This window comes from Salmo salar, chromosome 06 (assembly GCF_965601325.2).
Source record: "Salmo salar chromosome 06, fSalSal1, whole genome shotgun sequence".
NCBI classification, from domain to species: Eukaryota; Metazoa; Chordata; class Actinopteri; order Salmoniformes; family Salmonidae; genus Salmo; species Salmo salar.
The window spans coordinates 4640001-4663119 of record NC_138296.1 but is presented as its reverse complement, the minus strand read 5'-3'; the positions used below and the strand labels follow the sequence as shown (position 1 = coordinate 4663119).

The 23119-nt window shown below is 46.9% G+C and overlaps 1 protein-coding gene across 3 annotated transcripts in view; it reads right to left on the bottom strand.

Annotated features, from left to right (window-relative positions):
- Window positions 1–1236: 1236 nt before the first annotated feature.
- The window catches only part of LOC106606188 (periplakin), a 51871-nt gene continuing 29988 nt past the window's right edge, over window positions 1237–23119 (bottom strand). For 2 of the 3 annotated variants that reach the window (XM_045719570.2, XM_045719571.2), the window contains 16 exons: window positions 21878–22039; window positions 21297–21404; window positions 20708–20803; window positions 19724–19846; window positions 17021–17167; window positions 14555–14706; window positions 13096–13199; window positions 9507–9664; window positions 9084–9262; window positions 8748–8886; window positions 8296–8489; window positions 6708–6858; window positions 5401–5484; window positions 5147–5263; window positions 4573–4665; window positions 1237–4426 (listed from right to left, as the gene is read on the bottom strand). In XM_045719570.2, the coding sequence (XP_045575526.1) occupies window positions 1760–4426; window positions 4573–4665; window positions 5147–5263; window positions 5401–5484; window positions 6708–6858; window positions 8296–8489; window positions 8748–8886; window positions 9084–9262; window positions 9507–9664; window positions 13096–13199; window positions 14555–14706; window positions 17021–17167; window positions 19724–19846; window positions 20708–20803; window positions 21297–21404; window positions 21878–22039 (4674 nt within the window). In that variant the 3' untranslated portion in view covers window positions 1237–1759. Of the gene's footprint in view, window positions 4427–4572; window positions 4666–5146; window positions 5264–5400; window positions 5485–6707; window positions 6859–8295; window positions 8490–8747; window positions 8887–9083; window positions 9263–9506; window positions 9665–13095; window positions 13200–14554; window positions 14707–17020; window positions 17168–19723; window positions 19847–20238; window positions 20644–20707; window positions 20804–21296; window positions 21405–21877; window positions 22040–23119 lie in introns of those variants that run through there. The other variant, XM_082976253.1, reaches the window with a different exon arrangement.

Genomic DNA, 23119 nt, shown 5'->3' with positions numbered 1-23119 from the left:
CACCAAACCGGTCATGCTGGAGGATGTTGCAGGCAGCAGAACGTTCTCCACGGCGTCCCCAGACTCTGTCACGTCTGTCACGTGCTCAGTGTGAACCTGCTTTCATCTGTGAAGAGCACAGGGCGCCAGTGGCGAATTTGCCAATCTTGGTGCTCTCTGGAAAATGCCAAACGTCCTGCACGGTGTTGGGCTGTAAGCACAGCCCCCACCTGTGGACGTTGGGCCCTCATACCACCCTCATGGAGTCTGTTTCTGACCGTTTGAGCAGACACATGCACATTTGTGGCCTGCTGGAGGTCATTTTGCAGGGCTCTGGCAGTGCTCCTCCTGCTCCTCCTTGCACAAAGGCGGAGGTAGCGGTCCTGCTGCTGGATTGTTGCCCTCCTACGGCCTCCTCCACGTCTCCTGATGTACTGGCCTGTCTCCTGGTAGCGCCTCCATGCTCTGGACACTACACTGACAGACACAGCAAACCTTCTTGCCACAGCTCGCATTGATGTGCCATCCTGGATGAGCTGCACTACCTGAGCCACTTGTGTGGGTTGTAGACTCCGTCTCATGCTACCACTAGAGTGAAAGCACCGCCAGCAGTCAAATGTGACCAAAACATCAGCCAGGAAGCATAGGAACTGAGAAGTGGTCTGTGGTCACCACCTGCAGAACCACTCCTTTATTGGGGGTGTCTTGCTAATTGCCTATAATTTCCACCTGTTGTCTATTCCATTTGCACAACAGCATGTGACATTTATTGTCAATCAGTGTTGCTTCCTAAGTGGACAGTTTGATTTCACAGAAGTGTGATTGACTTGGAGTTACATTGTGTTGTTTAAGTGTTCCCTTTATTTTTTTGAGCAGTGTAGTATGTTTTTATATGGGTAACGATGACCTTCATGTAGCCTAATGTTATTGTAGCCTAGTGTAGCCTACTGTGATAAAGCCGTGGATGGTTTTGGCTGGTTTGGTTGGTGGGAGGACTGTTCTTTCACCATTACAAACATACAAACAAATTGCTGAAGATAAGAGGGTAACTTATTGTTTCGATGACCAGATCTGTCCTTGAGATTAGCAGGAATACGGTGGTTTTCAAGAAAAGCTGTACAGTTATATTTCTTTTAATAAATACAAGCTTCATGTGTGGACCATATGCCTAAAGATTACTTATCTTGCTTATCTATATCTTTGTAAATCTATTTGTGTTTAAAACTGGCCTTTAAAGAACCACACAACAAACAAGTGTACCATTTGACTGTTTTATTTCTTATGTAAGACATGTAAAACAGCTGAGAGACCAGACCGTTTTACAGTAGTACACCACAGACCGATATTACCAATATCCGTTCATATCCTTGTGTATGTAAATTCAATCCCACGTTCAAAACAAAATAAAGATATTTAAAGTACCTCTAACCCTGTACCCAGTGTAAGTAGTTTAACAAGCTTATTCCAGGGACAGACAGAAAACCCTTCTACAACCATTTGACTGGCTATAAACACCAGTTTGTGTATTTATAGTGTATTATGCGTTTGAAAATAAATATAACAGTGCAATGTAGAGAGAGAGAGAGAGAGAGACAGAGAGGAGGAAGTATACATATAAAACTAACATATTGTTTAATGTTAGATCAAGAATGTCAGAATTAAAACATTTTGGAAGATTCAAATCTAGTGAAATCCAAAATCAAGAAACGGCACACATTTCAAACTCATGGTAGTCAGAAACATAGACCGTTAAAGTAGTTTTGTTTCAGATGTTTCTGTTTCACTTGGTCTTTCCCGACACCATGACTCCGAACTCCTGGATGGTGATCTCCTTGTCATGGTACTGCTGCAGCTGGCGGTTGGTGATGTTCCCAGCCCTCAGGGCGTCTTCAATGGAGAACCTCTTCCCAGACTTCCTGTCGTGGAGAACAGAGGACTCCCCCTTGGGGCCCTTGACACTGATCTCCTCCCAGTCGCACTCCTGGCTCTGGAGGTTCACAAACATCTTCCAGTCGATCAGCCCCAGCTTGTAGGCCTCCTCCGGCCTCATCTCCTTACCCGAGTCGGGGTCGATGACCACGATGGATCTCCTCAGGTGGCTCTCCCTCTGCTCCCTCTTGATCTGGATAGCCGACAGGCTCTTCTGTAGCTTCTCGATCTCCTCATCCTTCTGGCTGGTGATGGCCCTCAGTTCGGCCAGCTCCCTCTGCAGTGAGTCCAACCTCAGCTCTAGGTTCTTCCCGCTCTCCATGGGGGCCGAGTTGGAGATGCTCCGGGTCTCCGTGGAGGTGATCTGGATCTCGGACTGCAGCCTGCGGATGTCATTCTGTAGCCTCTGGTTCTCCTGCTGGAGGCGACTGCTCTCGTCGCGGATGTAGTCCAGCTCCTTGGACGACTTGGTGTTGGTGAACTCCATGTCGGACAGGCGGGACTTGAGGCTGCCCAGCTCCTGGTCCAGCTCGAGCCTCCTCCTCTTCTCCTGTTCCAGCGTCCTCGTCATCGTCTCGATCTCCAGCTCAGCCTCCGGGTCTTTCTCTACCTGGATGGTCTCGGTGCGCACCACCTTCTCCTTCACCACCATCCTCTCCAGGGTGACCTGCTGCTGGAGCAGGATGTTCAGCTCCTTCTCCAGCAGGGTGCGCTTGTGTCTCTCCTCCTCCACCTGCAGCTTGAGGATGGAGTGCTCTTTCTCTTGCTGGGGGTCCTGCTGGAGAACCACCATCTGTTTCACTGTGACCCTCTCCCTGTTCTCCTTGTCCCTGACCTCCATCTCGTTCAGCCTGACCCTCAGCCTCTGGATCTCCAGCTCTGCATCACGCCTAGCTCGGCGTTCTCGCTCCAGCTCCTCCAGCTGTGCGTCCAGGTTGGCCTTCCTACTCTGAAGTTGGTAGAGCTCCTCTTTCAGGGTCTCCCTCTGCCTCTGTTCATTGTTGATGTTCTGTATGAAGGTGGTGCACTCTGACCTCAGTAATGGGTCCTCCTCCATCTTAACCACCTCCTGCTGAACCACCTTCTCCCTGACCTGGGACAGGTCGATCTTCCTTAGCCGGATCTTCTCCTCATTAGCTGATCGCTCCCTCTCCAGGTCCAGGCGTTTCTTCTGCTCGTCCGCCAGCTTCCTCTTCAGGATCTCAATCTCCTCCTTGGTCTTGGGGTTTTCTTTGTACTCCAGCACCTCATTAACCACCTCTTTAATTTGCACCTGGGGCTTGGTGTCCTTCCACCGCTGAATCTCGTCCCTCAGCTGCCTGATCTCCATCTCTGACTTCTCCGTCTGGTGCGTCTTGTCCACAATCTCGTTGCGGAGTTTCTCCAGCTCCCTCTCGGTCTGCGGGTCTGTCTTGTACTTGATGACTTCCTTGATGATCTCCTTGATCTCGATCTGCGGACCTCTGTTTCTCAGCATCTTCAGCTCGTCCTGGTGGGACTTCAGCTGCTGGTCGGCGTCTCTGTACCTCCTCTGGTGCTCCACCAGTTCCATGCGTAGGTTGGCCACTTCAGCCTCAGCCTTGGGGTCGGGCCTGACGATCTCCCTCACCTTCTCCTGAACTATGACCCTTGTCTTTTCCTCCTCTAGGCTGGAGATCTTCCTCTGGAGGTCGGCACGCTCCCTTTGTGAAGACCGGTGCTTGGCCTTCTCATCCTCATGTTGCATCCTGAGATTCTCTACCTCCCTCTCAAAGGCGATATCCTTCTCTACCTTCAGCACCTCCTTGATGGAGATCTTCTCCTCAGCCATGGACTTCTCCTTCTCCAGCCTGCGGAGCTTGTCCTGGAGGAAGCGCAGCTCGTCCTCAAGTTGCTTCCTGGCCTCCTGCTCCTTCTGCTTCCTGTCCAAGAGGATGCGGTACTCGTTCTCCAGTTGCGGGTCATTCTGCACTTTAATCACCTCCTCCTCTGTGATCACCTCCTGCTCCTTGGACTTCTGCTGTGCCAGGAGCGTCACCTGCTTGGTGATCTGAATCACCTCATTGTCCTTGATGGTCTTCTTCCTCCTCAGCTCTTCCAGCTCCTCCCTGAGCCTCCTCACCTCCTCCTCCTGGCCACGGTCCCTCTCGATACGCAGCACCTCCTTCACGGTGTACTGCTGTGCTCCTTCTTTGATCTCTGTTTCGATGCCGCGCAGCTTCAGCCTCAGCGCCTCCAGCTCGTTGTCCATGGCCCGGGTGACCCGGGTTTCGTCTGATAGTTTCTGACGGACATTGTGAACCTCGTCGACCAGAGTAGGATCCGGAACCTTCTTGATGATCTCCTTCTTGACGACGGTGTCCTCCGGCTTCTGGCCCTCCAACATGTAGATGTCCGTCTGGATTTTCTCTAGATCCTTCTCCAGCTGCTCCCTCCTCTGGATCTCGTCTTTCAGTTGACTCTCGATCCTCCAGGCTTCTTCTCCGGGAGCGGCAGATTTGACTTGCTGGACATTGTTTGCAACGATCACGTCTGATTGCTGAGAGAGAGGGAGAGGAGGCTGGGGTTATTTTTTTAGAAGTAATGGCAATGATGTTTATTTAGAATGATGTGACATTTAAATTCTATTTTGGATCTATATAAAGATGTGCAACATTGATTGTTAAACATTCAGGAGTATCTCACCTGATTCATAAGGCCTTGCGCAAACTGCAGATTTGCCATCCTTTGCTTGTTAACTGCATTCACTTCGGTGAATTTAGCTTCAATGGCAGATTCCTGTAAACAAGGAAATTATGAAAATGTATGGAACCAGGGGCATCATTTGCTTCTGTTATTTTACTGCTGCTCTTTAATTATTTATATCTTTATTTTTTACTTTATTCTTAACTGCATTGTTAATTAAGGGCTTGTAAGTAAGCATTTCACTGTGAGGTCTACACCTGTTGTATTCGGCGCATGTGACATAACATCTGATTAGATTTGTTTTTCAGAGTGTTCATTAGAAGATGTCGTTCAAAAGACTTCCTGAAAATGTATCACATTACAACGTGTAATATGCATTGAGGTTATTGTCAAGGGCTGACTTTCAAAATTACACAATATTCCATATCAGTGGATTACTTTTGACCAGGGCCCATGCACCCTATTCCCTATATAGTGCACTACTTTTGACCAGGGCCTTATGACCAGAGTCCAAAAGTAGCGCACTAAATAGGGAAATGGGTTCCATTTGGGCCACAGCTGCAGCCTTCCTTACCTCTTCCTTGACCCTGAGTGCAGGGGACTCCAGTCTGCTTCTCTTGTAGGTCTGAGGGACCAGCCCATCTTCAAGGTCCAGAATTGACTTGAACTTCTCAGTATCATTCTCATAGTCCTGCAAACACAAATTAGTCAAATCAATTATTCATTGAGAGTAAGAAAAATGAGAGAAAGAGTTACATCAAATCGTATACATTTCTCCTAGCCGTAGGTAATCAGAACTGATGTGTCGATCAGTGTTCATTCCCCTACCTTGACGGCTTGCTGGTAAAGTTGGGCATTTTTCGATACGTTGTTCAACTCAGACTCCTTCTTTTTAATGTCGGAGAGCAGGTTCTGTGACAACACAGAAATCAACATTTTAGACCGACAAACAGGACAGGACCAGTAGAGGTAGAGGACTTTTACCAGAGGTATAGAAACATAACAGGACCATTAGAGGTAGAGGACTTTGACCAGAGGTATAGAAACATAACAGGACCATTAGTGGTTGAGGACTTTGACTTGAGGTATAGAAACATAACAGGACCATTAGAGGTAGAGGACTTTGACTAGAGGTATAGAAACATAACAGGACATTAGAGGTAGAGGACTTTGACTAGAGGTATAGAAACATAACAGGACCATTAGAGGTAGAGGACTTTGACTAGAGGTATAGAAACATAACAGGACCATTAGAGGTAGAGGACTTTGACCAGAGGTACAGAAACATAACAGGACATTAGAGGTAGAGGACTTTGACCAGAGGTACAATAAAAGATGAGTCTAATGCTTTGGATCAAAAGAGTACTCTTTCCATTACAACTAGAAAATTGACTGGAACCTCTCAGCTGAAAATATTTTTTGAGTTCAGGACAGGATTGCAAAATTGTGAACACCTGACTATCCTCAACCGTGCTGGGGTGAAGTCTCCCCTAGGTACAGATCTAAAATCAGCTCTCCCCTAGGTACAGATCTAAAATCAGCTTCCCCTAGGTACAGATCTAAAATCAGCTCTCCCCTAGGTACAGATCTAAAATCAGCTTCCCCTAGGTACAGATCTAAAATCAGCTTCCCCTAGGTACAGATCTAAAATCAGCTTCCCCTAGGTACAGATCTTAACTCAGCTTCCCCTAGGTACAGATCTTAACTCAGCTTCCCCTAGGTACAGATCTTAACTCAGCTTCCCCTAGGTACAGATCTTAACTCAGCTTCCCCTAGGTACAGATCTAAACTCAGCTTCCCCTAGGTACAGATCTAAACTCAGCTTCCCCTAGGTACAGATCTTAACTCAGCTTCCCCTAGGTACAGATCTAAACTCAGCTTCCCCTAGGTACAGATCTTAACTCAGCTTCCCCTAGGTACAGATCTAAAATCAGCTTCCCCTAGGTACAGATCTAAACTCAGCTTCCCCTAGGTACAGATCTAAAATCAGCTTCCCCTAGGTACAGATCTAAAATCAGTTTCCCCTAGGTACAGATCTAAAATCAGTTTCCCCTAGGTACAGATCTAAAATCAGTTTCCCCTCCCCCAATCCTAACATTAACCATTAGTGTGACAATCAGAAACCAGCCACCTACCTTCTGTTTTTCCAGCTTGGTTTCCACCTGACTGAGGTTGTCTTTCTCAGTTGGCTCATAGTTTGGCACGCGGGACAGCCAGTTGTTCAGGTTGTCGTAGTCACTGCGGTAGTTGCTGTACGACGTCTTAGCCCTCTGCAGGCTCTGAGTTCTGTAACACACCACAACACAACGTGAACGTAACACACCCACAACACAACGTGAACATAACAGTAACACACCACAACACAACGTGAATGTAACAGTAACACACCACAACGTGAACGTAACACACCACAACGTGAACGTGAACGTAACACACCACAACGTGAACGTGAACGTAACACACCACAACGTGAACGTAACACACCACAACGTGAACGTGAACGTAACACACCACAATGTGAACGTGAACGTAACACACCACAACGTGAACGTAACACACCACAACGTGAACGTAACACACCACAACGTGAACGTAACAGTAACACAACGTGAACGTAACACACCACAACGTGAACGTGAACGTAACACACCACAACGTGAACGTAACACACCACAACGTGAACGTAACACACCACACACGTGAACGTAACACACCACAACGTGAACGTAACACACCACAACGCGAACGTAACACACCACAACGTGAACGTAACACACCACAACGTGAACGTAACAGTAACACAACGTGAACGTAACAGTAACACACCACAACGTGAACGTAACACACCACAACGTGAACGTAACACACCACAACGTGAACGTAACACGTAAAATCACAATACAGGTCTGGCTACGATGATTCTTGTTCTTGGCTTCAACCTTTTTTTTTACCAGTAGTAAAGGGCGACGAACGCTCAATCAGTCCTCTAACCTCACAATTATAATTTATGGATGTCAAAGGTTACATTCCAATTCTCTACCTTCTCCCAAAGTGTGCACTTGTACACTTCCCTTTATGTATTTAAAATGATTGGACTGGTGTAAGAAATATGTTGGAAATGGGAACGCCCTCCAGTCATACTTGTACCAATCCAATGATTTTGAGTTCTGGAGAAGGGTAGAAAATCGGAACGCAGCCACAGGGTTCAAATGCACCTTAGAGACTGCTGCCTTATGTACAGTACATAGTCATTGAACACTGGTCACTTTAATAACGTTTACATACTGTTTTACCTACTTCATGTCTATATACTGTATTCTTGTCAAGGCAATTCTATATAACTACTGCTGTACACACAGTTTCTATTCATATACTGTCTATACACACCATCCTATATAACTACTACTGTACACACTGTTTCTATTCATATACTGTCTATACACACCATCATATATAACTACTGCTGTACACACCGTTTCTATTCATAAACTCTATGTCTATACACACCATCATAAACATAGATGTTTATATTCCGGAGTCTGACAGTCTTGTTCTAATATTTGTATTTTGTAGATTTACATGTATTGTTACTACTGCACTGTTGGAGCTAGGAACACAAACGTTTCACAACACCCACGATAACATCTGCTAAATATGTGTACGCAACCAATAACATTTGATTTTATAATTTATTTGAAGTCAAAGTTGTGTCAGTCCCTTTACCTGGTGTCGATCTGCCTGTTGAGGTTGTCGTAGCGTTTGTTAAGTTTCCGGACCTCGCCTTCCTGCCTCTCGATGTCGGGGCAGTGCTCCTGCAGCTTGGTTGCCATGGTGTCACAGCTGCCTTTGGCCGCACGCAGGTTAGCCTCCGTCTCCGTCACCGCGGACCTCTTGGTCTTCAGCTCTGATGCAATATCCTGTCAGGAGAGGAAGTGAGGTTGAATTGTGTCTGGGGGAAGTTCTGCCCCAACCAGGACAAACTTGAGATATGAGTGTGTAGCTCAGATCTTCCAGCTCATCATATATTTGTACTGTATGTCATTATAAAATATGCTTCTGCCTTTGGTATCTGAACTGTAAAAGTACAATACATTTCCTTTGTGGAGATGATCTATTTAGATCTAAACATGAATCCTGATGAGAATAAATGAGCGATCAGAGGGCAGCCATCTTACAGCCAGTTGACGCTGTGTCTTCTCCAGAGATGAGATGTCTGCTGGGGCGACTTCCTCCCTGACCAACTTGTTCTCGTAGCTGGACAATAAAGATTTCCCGTTTTGAAGGGAGTTCTCCAGGCGGTTGGAATTCTGAAGCCTGTAAACAAACACATGATATGATTAAATTACATTTGATTAAAATGACATTTAAAATGTGTTTAAATAGTGTCATAGTAGCCTACAGGTTAGTCATCCTAGTGAAACAGGAAAACTCTCTCATAAAGTAGAACTGGTCCTGAGTTTTGTGTAACTACTACCATCTCTACTAACAAGTCAAGTAGAAAAGCTACTCACTTGTCCTCGGAGCACTTGAGCAGCAGGTTGATCTTGTCGTATTTGTTGTTGGCCTCGTTCACCTTGCCGTTCAGCTGAGGGGCGCTGGCACATTTAGGGTTAGAGGTCAGGAACTTCTCAGCCTCCCTCACCTTGGATGACTTCTCCGGCTCGATCTTACGAACCACGGCCGCAATGTCCTGGTGGAAGAATATGGGATAAGCATAAAACAAAAGTGTACACTTCCTGGAACTAACTAATAGTACTTCCTCAATAAGCATAAAAAAAACTGTCTCAACTTTCTTTGGTAGGATTAAATGGGTTTGAAAACTGTATCGAAAGGATTCTAGTCTAAATAGGAGGACAGGAGAAGAGTAGAGGAGGAAAAGCATCTCTACCGCTCTACACCCTCTGTGCAGAGAAAGGAGAAAAACGATGAACTACCTTGACGTCCTGCAGACGGTCAGCGCTGTCCTGAAGTGGCCTGGTCTGCTCCAGCGGGGGGCGCACTCGAGAGTAGATGGCCTTCTCCTGTTTGTCCAGATCACTGGTCACCTTGTCCAAACCGGCCATCAGCTGGCGACACTGCTGCTCCTCCTTGTCTACAATGTTCATCAATCAATCAATCACACACCAAAATAACACACACAACAAATCATATACAACCAGACTCAACAATCACAACATCCATACACACACACACACACACACACACACACACACACACACACACACACACACACACACACACACACACACACACACACACACACACACACACACACACACAGAATATAGAACCAGACACTCAACATAACATCACATTGACAATCAGACAATCACACTGGCCTACAAATCACTACATGTTTTATGTTTTGTTTTAAGCTGCAGTTCTAGTGATTAACTTCAGTAGTAATATGACATACCATGACATGCCAACCAATCAATCACATTTATTTATGAAGTGCTTTTTACACCAGCAGATGTCACAAAGAGCTTATACAGAAACTCTGTAGCTGTAGAAGCACGGTGGCTAGAAACACCTTCCTAGAAAGGGCAGGAACCTAGGAAGAAACCTAGAGAGGAACCAGGCTCTGAGGGGTGGCCAGTCCTCTTTCTGGTTGTACTGGGTAGAGAGGAACCAGGCTATGAGGGGCTGACCAGTCCTCTTTCTGGTTGTGCTGGGTAGAGAGGAACCAGGCTCTGAGGGGCTGACCAGTCCTCTTTCTGGTTGTACTGGGTAGAGAGGAACCAGGCTCTGAGGGCTGACCAGTCCTCTTTCTGGTTGTACTGGGTAGAGAGGAACCAGGCTCTGAGGGCTGACCAGTCCTCTTTCTGGTTGTACTGGGTAGAGAGGAACCAGGCTCTGAGGGGCTGACCAGTCCTCTTTCTGGTTGTACTGGGTAGAGAGGAACCAGGCTCTGAGGTGTTGACCAGTCCTCTTTCTGGTTGTACTGGGTAGAGAGGAACCAGGCTCTGAGGGGCTGACCAGTCCTCTTTCTGGTTGTACTGGGTAGAGAGAAACCAGGCTCTGAGGGGCTGACCAGTCCTCTTTCTGGTTGTACTGGGTAGAGAGGAACCAGGCTCTGAGGGACTGACCAGTCCTCTTTCTGGTTGTGCTGGGTGGTGATTATAAGGAGTATACAGCCATTAAGGCCAGATGGTTCTTGAAGATGTTCAGACGATCATAGATGACCAGCAGGGTGAAATAATAATCACAGTGGTTATAGATCAGGGCTCTCCAATAGGTGGATGGAGATCTACCAGTAGCTCACAGCCCACCTATGAGTAGCTCGCCATGTAGCTGGGCTCCTGAGTGGCACAGCGGTCTAAGGACCTGCATCTCAGTGCAAGAGGCGTCACTACAGACCCTGGTTCGATTCTAGGCTGTATCACAACCGGCTGTGATTGGGGAATCCCATAGGGCGGCGCAAAACTGGCCCAGTGTTGTTCGGGTTTGGCCGGGGTAGGCCGTCATTGTAAATAAGAATTTGTTCTTAACTGACTTGCCAAGTTAAATAAAGGTTAAATAAAATACAAATAAATGAATTCTAAAAAGGACATGCATTTTGTTTCATGTGTTCCATCGCAAACTGTCATAAACATAAAACTCCAGGCTGCCACCCAATCAAAGATACATTGACATTCACCCACTCCTAGTTAGCCATACCTGGCTTCAAAATCCTAACCCGAACACAATATCTGCCAATACATTTCCAGCAATATTGCCCGTCCATCTGTCTGGTGCGTGTTTGTTTATCAATCCATTTAGCCAGTTAGCGATGCTAATGATAACTTATATCTTAAAATCGGATCAAACTTTATTGGTCACATACACGTGTTTAGCAGATGTTATTGGTCACATACACGTGTTTACCAGATGTTATTGGTCACATACACGTGTTTACCAGATGTTATTGGTCACATACACGTGTTTACCAGATGTTATTGGTCACATACACGTGTTTACCAGATGTTATTGGTCACATACACATGTTTACCAGATGTTATTGGTCACATACACGTGTTTACCAGATGTTATTGGTCACATACACGTGTTTACCAGATGTTATTGGTCACATACACGTGTTTACCAGATGTTACTGGTCACATACACATGTTTACCAGATGTTATTGGTCACATACACGTGTTTACCAGATGTTATTGGTCACATACACGTGTTTACCAGATGTTATTGGTCACATACACGTGTTTACCAGATGTTATTGGTCACATACACGTGTTTACCAGATGTTATTGGTCACATACACATGTTTACCAGATGTTATTGGTCACATACACGTGTTTACCAGATGTTATTGGTCACATACACATGTTTACCAGATGTTACTGGTCACATACACATGTTTACCAGATGTTATTGCGGGTGTAGTGAAATGCTTGTGTTTCTAGTTCCAACAGTGCAGTAGTATCTAACAATACACACAAATCTAAGTAAAGGAATGGAATTAAGAATATATAAATATATGGTCGAGCAATGTCAGAGCGGCATGGACAGAAAGACTTTCCCCAATAACCTTGTTAATTAAATGTTAACTGTAAAGTAGGCTTACCTGACAGAACTGTCATGATTATTTACATCAAACTCTGCCATGACACGAGCTGCAGTAGGCCGACAGAAACATCCCTAGAGCAACACATCTCTCTCTGGCGAGAGGCGCAATTAAAGGGGAATTCCACTCAAAAAAGGTATTCTGATGTGATTTAAGCATGGACATGGACTCAGAACACGGACATGGACTCAGAACACGGACATGGACTCAGAACACGGACATGGACTCAGAACACGGACATGGACTCAGAACACGGACATGGACTCAGAACACGGACATGGACTCAGAACACGGACATGGACTCAGAACACGGACATGGACTAAGAACACGGACATGGACTCAGAACACGGACATGGACTCAGAACACGGACATGGACTCAGAACACGGACATGGACTCAGAACACGGACATGGACTCAGAACACGGACATGGACTCAGAACACGGACATGGACTCAGAACACGGACATGGACTCAGAACACGGACATGGACTCAGAACACGGACATGGACTCAGAACATCCCTTTGCTGTTTCTCTATGAACAATTGTACTATTGAGAGTAAGAAACAGAGTCAAAACCAGGAGAAGAAAAAAATCTGGAAAATACTAAAGATGATTTTATGGGGCTGTCGTGTTGAATACTGGTTATTAACCATTATTTTACCAGGTATATTGACATATTTTGTACAGCAAGGACCTGGGGAAGAGTTGCCGGGTAGAGGAGAAGAGAAGAATGTGCCTACTTAAAAGCTATAAATAAAATAAAAAAGAATTGCTTGCGACATGTTTCATTTTTTAAAGTAGCTCATGCTAGAAAAGCCTGGAGAGCCCTGTTACAGAGGGTCAACAGGTCAGCACCTCAGGAGTAAAATGTCAGTTGGCTTTTCATAGCCGAGCATTCAGAGGTTGAGACAGGGACATAACATGACATGACATACCATGACATAACAGTACCTACCAGAGCCAGCGGAGCCGTCTTTCTTCAGTTCCTCCAGGCGTTTGACCAGGGTGGTCTTACTGCCAGACACCTTCATCTTAATACCCTTCTGCTGGCTGGCCAGACTGGAAACACACAACAGACCCTGTTACACAGTGTACAAGTACACCGTCTCTGGAAACAACACAATCACACAGTAGACAGACACGTGCACCCCGCCTACCCCCATCACACACACACACCCTACCCCCATCACACACACACACCCTACCCCCATCACACACACACACCCTACCCCCATCACACACACACACCCTACCCCCATCACACACACACACCCTACCCCCATAACACACACACACCCTACCCCCATCACACACACACACCCTACCCCCATCACACACACACACCCTACCCCCATCACACACACACACCCTACCCCCATCACACACACACACCCTACCCCCATCACACACACACACCCTACCCCCATCACACACACACACCCTACCCCCATCACACACACACACCCTACCCCCATAACACACACACACACCCTACCCCCATCACACACACACACCCTACCCCCATCACACACACACACCCTACCCCCATAACACACACACACCCTACCCCCATCACACACACACACACACACACACACACACACACACACACACCCTACCCCCATCACACACACACACCCTACCCCCATCACACACACACACCCTACCCCCATCACACACACACACCCTACCCCCATAACACACACACACCCTACCCCCATCACACACACACACCCTACCCCCATCACACACACACACCCTACCCCCATCACACACACACACCCTACCCCCATCACACACACACACCCTACCCCCATCACACACACACACCCTACCCCCATCACACACACACACCCTACCCCCATAACACACACACACCCTACCCCCATCACACACACACACACACACACCCTACCCCCATCACACACACACACCCTACCCCCATCACACACACACACCCTACCCCCATCACACACACACACCCTACCCCCATCACACACACACACCCTACCCCCATAACACACACACACCCTACCCCCATCACACACACACACACACACACACACACCCTACCCCCATCACACACACACACACACACACACACACACACACACACACACACACACACACACACACACACACACACACACACACACCCTACCCCCATCACACACACACACCCTACCCCCATAACACACACACACCCTACCCCCATTACACACACACACCCTACCCCCATCACACACACACACCCTACCCCCATAACACACACACACCCTACCCCCATAACACACACACACCCTACCCCCATCACACACACACACACACACACACACACACACACACACCCTACCCCCATCACACACACACACACACACACACACACACTCTACCCCCATAACACACACACTTACCTGTTGGAGAGGGCGACAGACTCTGGGTCTGTGGGGGGGACCATGAAGCAGGCCCCTGGAGCCGTCAGTTTACGCCCGGCCGCGTCCTTCACCTCCCACTTGGGCCCCTTGTTACTCAGGAGGGTGTACCTCTCTCCACGCAGGATCTGACCCTGGGATGGACAACCACAACATTACACAGAGTTTCACTCACTGATCTGGTATGAAAGAACCAGAACACAAACAGAGGTTCACTCACTGAATCAGCATGGGCCCAACCAGAACACAAACAGAGGTTCACTCACTGAATCAGCATGGGCCAACCAGAACACAAACAGAGGTTCACTCACTGAATCAGCATGGGCCAACCAGAACACAAATAGAGGTTCACTCACTGAATCAGCATGGGCCAACCAGAACACAAACAGAGGTTCACTCACTGAACCACTTTGGATAAGGCCCTTAGCTTTTCCTGACTACATGACCTGACTACATGACCTGACCACATGGCCTGACCACATGACCTGACCACATGGCCTGACCACATGACCTGACCACATGGCCTGACCACATGACCTGACCACATGACCTGACCACATGGCCTGACCACATGACCTGACCACATGGCCTGACCACATGGCCTGACCACATGGCCTGACCACATGACCTGACCACATGGCATGACCACATGACCACATGGCCTGACCACATGGCCTGACCACATGACCACATGGCCTGACCACATGACCTGACCACATGACCTGACCACATGACCTGACCACATGGCCTGACCACATGGCCTGACCACATGGCCTGACCACATGACCTGACCACATGGCCTGACCACATGGCCTGACCACATGACCTGACCACATGGCCTGACCACATGGCCTGACCACATGGCCTGACCACATGGCCTGACCACATGGCCTGACCACATGACCTGACCACATGGCCTGACCACATGACCTGACCACATGGCCTGACCACATGACCTGATCACATGGCCTGACCACATGGCCTGACCACATGACCTGACCACATGACCTGACCAGGGAAACACTAAGCCCTAGTTAGTAAATTAGAGTTCACTGTTTTTACCGGTCAGGTCACATGGGGAAAAATCTAAACACAACACTGCGTTTCCCCTCACTGTTTGATCCGGTTCCTAAATCTTAAGAGCTCTCGACTGCGCCACACACACACCCCTTCCCTCACTGTTTGATCCGGTTCCTAAATCTTAAGAGCTCTCGACTGCGCCACACACACACCCCTTCCCTCACTGTTTGATCCGGTTCCTAAATCTTAAGAGCTCTCGACTGCGCCACACACACCACCTTCCCTCACTGTTTGATCCGGTTCCTAAATCTTAAGAGCTCTCGACTGCGCCACACACACCCCTTCCCTCACTGTTTGATCCAGTTCCTAAATCTTAAGAGCTCTCGACTGCGCCACACACACACCCCTTCCCTCACTGTTTGATCCGGTTCCTAAATCTTAAGAGCTCTCGACTGCGCCACACACACCCCTTCCCTCACTGTTTGATCCGGTTCCTAAATCTTAAGAGCTCTCGACTGCGCCACACACACCCCTTCCCCTCACTTCTCCAGCTCATAAAATCCACTCCTAAAACCCCCCTCAGCCTGTGGCTGATCCACCAAAGGCTTAAATAAGATGCAGAGAGCACAGGCCTCTTAAAGGATTTAAATACATTACAACACAACACCACAGTCAGGGGACTGGAATGAAAGGAGTGAGAGTGAAGGAGGATGAGAGGAGGAGGAACCAGAGGAGAGAGAGATGTGGTGCAGTCAGATCGTGCTTAGTCATGATAACAGAAAAACATACCGCACATAGGGATTACAGAATGACTGGAGACAGAAAAGGAGAGAGAGAGACAGGGGGGTAAAGCAGGGAGGGAGGGAGGGGGGAGAGGAAAGAGAGACAGGGAAGAAGGAGAGAGGGGGGAAAGGAGGAGAGAGGGGGGAAAGGAGGAGAGAGGGGGAAAGGAGGAGAGAGAGGGGAAAGGAGGAGAGAGGGGGGAAAGGAGGAGAGAGGGGGGAAAGGAGGAGAGAGAGGGGAAAGGAGGAGAAAGAGGGGGAGGAGACAAAAGAAGAGAGAAAATCTGGAATGATTGTCATGAAGAAGCGTGTTTGTGGAGGAGCATAGTGGACAAGGTATCAGTCTGAAACTACAGTAGGGTGGTGGCATATCCAGGTTTACCACATCAGTGTCTCACACACACAGGGTGAGTTAAAGTAGTGGAGGTGTCCAGGTGTAAAGGTTTACTACATCAGTGTCTCACACACACAGGGTGAGGTAAAGTAGTGGAGATGTCCAGGTGTAAAGGTTTACTACATCAGTGTCTCACACACACAGGGTGAGGTAAAGTAGTGGAGGTGTCCAGGTGTAAAGGTTTACTACATCAGTGTCTCACTCACACAGGGTGAGGTAAAGTAGTGGAGGTGTCCAGGTGTAAAGGTTTACCTCGTCAGTGTCGAACTCACACAGCGCCTCGACGGGGAGCAGCTTCTGAGGGGTGTTCCTGCGGAACTGGAGGGGGAGAACCTGTAGACTGCGCTTCTCCAGAGCCTTCACACGCTCATCAAAGTGGTCCATGGCCTTCGCCTGGTCCTGCACCACACACACACACACACACACACTTTTTTAAAGAGCATTTTGGATTTATAGTTCTAAGGCTAATACGTTTGTCAAAATGTAAATGCTCTTGATTGAGTTAGGAGTTTAGATACCAGCCTGATAAGCAGACAGACCTGACAGACCAAAGAATTGTCTCTGCTTTATCCAACAGCTTTGTCATTGTTTGGCTGAAGCAGAAACAGATCTGTCTCCCAGACTTGTAGTAAACTACGGTAGTGTAAAGCCCACTGTTAGTAAACTACGGTAGTGTAAAGCCCACTCTTAGTAAACTACGGTAGTGTAAAGCCCACTGTTAGTAAACTACGGTAGTGTAAAGCCCACTGTTAGTAAACTACGGTAGTGTAAAGCCCACTCTTAGTAAACTACGGTAGTGTAAAGCCCACTGTTAGTAAACTACGGTAGTGTAAAGCCCACTCTTAGTAAACTACGGTAGTGTAAAGCCCACTGTTAGTAAACTACGGTAGTGTAAAGCCCACTGTTAGTAAACTACGGTAGTGTAAAGCCCACTCGTTAGTAAACTACGGTAGTGTAAAGCCCACTGTTAGTAAACTACAGTAGTGTAAAGCCCACTGTTAGTAAACTACAGTAGTGTAAAGCCCACTCTTAGTAAACTACGGTAGTGTAAAGCCCACTCTTAGTAAACTACGGTAGTGTAAAGCCCACTGTTAGTAAACTACGGTAGTGTAAAGCCCACTTTTTAGTAAACTACGGTAGTGTAAAGCCCACTCTTAGTAAACTACGGTAGTGTAAAGCCCACTCTTAGTAAACTACGGTAGTGTAAAGCCCACTGTTAGTAAACTACGGTAGTGTAAAGCCCACTCTTAGTAAACTACGGTAGTGTAAAGCCCACTCTTAGTAAACTACGGTAGTGTAAAGCCCACTCTTAGTAAACTACGGTAGTGTAAAGCCCACTGTTAGTAAACTACGGTAGTGTAAAGCCCACTGTTAGTAAACTACGGTAGTGTAAAGCCCACTCTTAGTAAACTACGGTAGTGTAAAGCCCACTCTTAGTAAACTACGGTAGTGTAAAGCCCACTCTTAGTAAAGTACGGTAGTGTAAAGCCCACTCTTAGTAAACTACGGTAGTGTAAAGCCCACTTTTAGTAAACTACGGTAGTGTAAAGCCCACTCTTAGTAAACTACGGTAGTGTAAAGCCCACTCTTAGTAAACTACGGTAGTGTAAAGCCCACTGTTAGTAAACTACGGTAGTGTAAAGCCCACTCTTAGTAAACTACGGTAGTGTAAAGCCCACTCTTAGTAAACTACACTAGTGTAAAGCCCACTCTTAGTAAACTATGGTAGTGTAAAGCCCACTGTTAGTAAACTACGGTAGTGTAAAGCCCACTCTTAGTAAACTACGGTAGTGTAAAGCCCACTGTTAGTAAACTACGGTAGTGTAAAGCCCACTCTTAGTAAACTATGGTAGTGTAAAGCCCACTGTTAGTAAACTACGGTAGTGTAAAGCCCACTGTTAGTAATCTACGGTAGTGTAAAGCCCACTCTTAGTAAACTACGGTAGTGTAAAGCCCACTCTTAGTAAAGTACGGTAGTGTAAAGCCCACTCTTAGTAAACTACGGTAGTGTAAAGCCCACTTTTAGTAAACTACGGTAGTGTAAAGCCCACTCTTAGTAAACTACGGTAGTGTAAAGCCCACTCTTAGTAAACTACGGTAGTGTAAAGCCCACTGTTAGTAAACTACGGTAGTGTAAAGCCCACTGTTAGTAAACTACGGTAGTGTAAAGCCCACTCTTAGTAAACTACACTAGTGTAAAGCCCACTCTTAGTAAACTATGGTAGTGTAAAGCCCACTGTTAGTAAACTACGGTAGTGTAAAGCCCACTCTTAGTAAACTACGGTAGTGTAAAGCCCACTGTTAGTAAACTACGGTAGTGTAAAGCCCACTCTTAGTAAACTACGGTAGTGTAAAGCCCACTGTTAGTAAACTACGGTAGTGTAAAGCCCACTGTTAGTAATCTACGGTAGTGTAAAGCCTACTCTTAGTAAACTACGGTAGTGTAAAGCCCACTCTTAGTAAACTACGGTAGTGTAAAGCCCACTCTTAGTAAACTACACTAGTGTAAAGCCCACTCTTAGTAAACTACGGTAGTGTAAAGCCCACTCTTAGTAAACTACACTAGTGTAAAGCCCACTCTTAGTAAACTATGGTAGTGTAAAGCCCACTGTTAGTAAACTACGGTAGTGTAAAGCCCACTCTTAGTAAACTACGGTAGTGTAAAGCCCACTCTTAGTAAACTACGGTAGTGTAAAGCCCACTCTTAGTAAACTACGGTAGTGTAAAGCCCACTGTTAGTAAACTACGGTAGTGTAAAGCCCACTGTTAGTAATCTACGGTAGTGTAAAGCCCACTCTTAGTAAACTACGGTAGTGTAAAGCCCACTCTTAGTAAACTACGGTAGTGTAAAGCCCACTCTTAGTAAACTACACTAGTGTAAAGCCCACTCTTAGTAAACTACGGTAGTGTAAAGCCCACTCTTAGTAAAACTTTGTAGTTGTAAAGTCCACTCACGTCCAGGTCTCTGATGAGGCTCTCCATCTGGTACATGTCCTTGAACTCTGGTTTGTACTTCTGGTCCACCTCTTTGTCCATTCTCTTCAGAAGGTCCTGGGTGTCTCGGGCCTCTTTGTGGAACTGGAGAGAAAACAGACACCGTCAGGAAAAACACTGAGGTAACAACATCACTGAAAGCAGCTAGGGTTTATTTACACTAAGTTCGACTCGCAGCCAGTCGGTCTCTGCCTTAACCAACTCTGTTCATGTACCATGACATGCCAAGTCTGTAACTCAGAAACCGTTGCCTTGTGCAGCACATGCTTGTCCAATGACCCTGTTCAAACATTCAGGATTTCTTAAACTGATGCTTTCTGAATACTTGTTGCTGTGACTCACCTTGTGGTTGTGGTCCATGTGTTTCAGGTGGTATTCAGGTCAGGTTGTGTTACAGTAGACTAATCACCTTGTGGTACTCATTCATGTGTTTCAGGTGGTATTCAGGTCAGGTTGTGTTACAGTAGACTAATCACCTTGTGGTACTCATCCATGTGTTTCAGGTGGTATTCAGGTCAGGTTGTGTTACAGTAGACTAATCACCTTGTGGTACTCATCCATGTGTTTCAGGTGGTATTCAGGTCAGGTTGTGTTACAGTAGACTAATCACCTTGTGGTACTCATTCATGTGTTTCAGGTGGTATTCAGGTCAGGTTGTGTTACAGTAGACTAATCACCTTGTGGTACTCATCCATGTGTTTCAGGTGGTATTCAGGTCAGGTTGTGTTACAGTAGACTAATCACCTTGTGGTACTCATCCATGTGTTTCAGGTGGTATTCAGGTCAGGTTGTGTTACAGTAGACTAATCACCTTGTGGTACTCATTCATGTGTTTCAGGTGGTATTCAGGTCAGGTTGTGTTACAGTAGACTAATCACCTTGTGGTACTCATCCATGTGTTTCAGGTGGTATTCAGGTCAGGTTGTGTTACAGTAGACTAATCACCTTGTGGTACTCATCCATGTGTTTCAGGTGGTTCTCCTCACAGATGAGCAGGTTCAGGTACTCCTTCCAGTCTGCATGCACAGCCTCCATATGAGCCTGACAGGTGGAGTAAAGCTCTGTTACATTACTGTCTGTTTGCTGCTTTCATTCACATTCATTTAGAGGATTTTAATCTCAGTAGGGGTGAATCCTAACTTCCACTAAAATAGTCTGATTTTACCTTCGTCTCCCATTGACATCAATGCATGACTTAAGTCAACATTGACTAAAGTGGAAGTTAGGATTTGCCCCAATAGTAGAATGATAGAGGATAAATGAAGTGTACCTCAATAACATTCATCACAGGATGGTCAGTAGAGATGTGTGTGTGTGTGTGTGTGTGTGTGTGTGTGTGTGTGTGTGTGTACCTCAATAACATTCTTGCCAGGATGGTCAGTAGAGATGTGTGTGTGTGTGTGTGTGTGTGTACCTCAATAACATTCTTGCCAGGATGGTCAGTAGAGATGTGTGTGTGTGTGTGTGTGTGTGTGTGTGTGTGTGTGTGTGTGTGTGTGTGTGTGTGTGTGTGTGTGTGTGTGTGTGTGTGTACCTCAATAACATTCTTGCCAGGATGGTTGGTAGCGATGAGTTTATCTCCATCATCATTCAGCTTGGTGACGGTGGCCTCCTTGGACTCCAGACACTTACTGATGAAGTTCTGGTGGGAGATTTAAAGAGATACAAGTCTCTCTTTACGTTCTAACACACGTAACGTGTAGGATCAGGTGTGACGTAACGTGTAGGATCAGGTGTGACATAACGTGTAGGATCAGGTGTGACATAACGTGTAGGATCAGGTGTGACGTAACGTGTAGGATCAGGTGTGACGTAACGTGTAGGATCAGGTGTGACATAACGTGTAGGATCAGGTGTGACATAACGTGTAGGATCAGGTGTGACATAACGTGTAGGATCAGGTGTGACATAACATGTAGGATCAGGTGTGACGTAACGTGTAGGATCAGGTGTGACATAACATGTAGGATCAGGTGTGACGTAACGTGTAGGATCCGGTGTGACGTAACATGTAGGATCAGGTGTGACATAACATGTAGGATCAGGTGTGACACTGTGGCAGGGGCCTGCACTACAGGTGAAGGAGTGTGTGTGTGTGTGTGTGTGCCTCTCTACCTCATACTGTCTGTGACGTGCAGGGTAGTCCAGGTTAGTATCGCTCCAGTCATAGTTGATCCTCTCCCCTGCCTGCTGGTCCATCCAGTACAGCTCATTAGTGCAGCGCTGCATGTAGTCACGCAGGCTCAACAGGTGGCGCTGTCGAGCACTGGAACTGGCCTGGGGAGGGAGAGGAGAGATAGTTACTATAGACTGGAACTGGCCTGGGGAGAGAGAGGAGAGATAGTTACTATAGACTGGAACTGGCCTGGGGAGGGAGAGGAGAGATAGTTACTATAGACTGGAACTGGTCTGGGGAAGGAGAGGAGAGATAGTTACTATAGACTGGAACTGGTCTGGGGAGAGATAGTTACTATAGACTGGAACTGGTCTGGGGAGAGAGAGGAGAGATAGTTACTATAGACTGGAACTGGTCTGGGGAGAGAGAGGAGAGATAGTTACTATAGACTGGAACTGGTCTGGGGAGAGAGAGGAGAGATAGTTACTATCGACTGGAACTGGCCTGGGGAGGGAGAGGAGAGATAGTTACTATAGACTGGAACTGGTCTGGGGAGAGAGAGGAGAGATAGTTACTATAGACTGGAACTGGCCTGGGGAGGGAGAGGAGAGATAGTTACTATAGACTGGAACTGTCCTGGGGAGAGAGAGGAGAGATAGTTACTATAGACTGGAACTGGCCTGGGGAGGGAGAGGAGAGATAGTTACTATAGACTGGAACTGTCCTGGGGAGAGAGAGGAGAGATAGTTACTATAGACTGGAACTGTCCTGGGGAGAGAGAGGAGAGATAGTTACTATAGACTGGAACTGGTCTGGGGAGAGAGAGGAGAGATAGTTACTATAGACTGGAACTGGTCTGGGAAGAGATAGTTACTATAGACTGGAACTGGTCTGGGAAGATAGTTACTATAGACTGGAACTGGCCTGGGGAGAGAGAGGAGAGATAGTTACTATAGACTGGAACTGGTCTGGGGAGAGAGAGGAGAGATAGTTACTATAGACTGGAACTGGCCTGGGAGAGATAGTTACTATAGACTGGAACTGGTCTGGGGAGAGATAGTTACTATAGACTGGAACTGGCCTGGGGAGGGAGAGGAGAGATAGTTACTATAGACTGGAACTGGTCTGGGGAGGGAGAGGAGAGATAGTTACTATAGACTGGAACTGGTCTGGGGAGGGAGAGGAGAGATAGTTACTATAGACTGGAACTGGTCTGGGGAGGGAGAGGAGAGATAGTTACT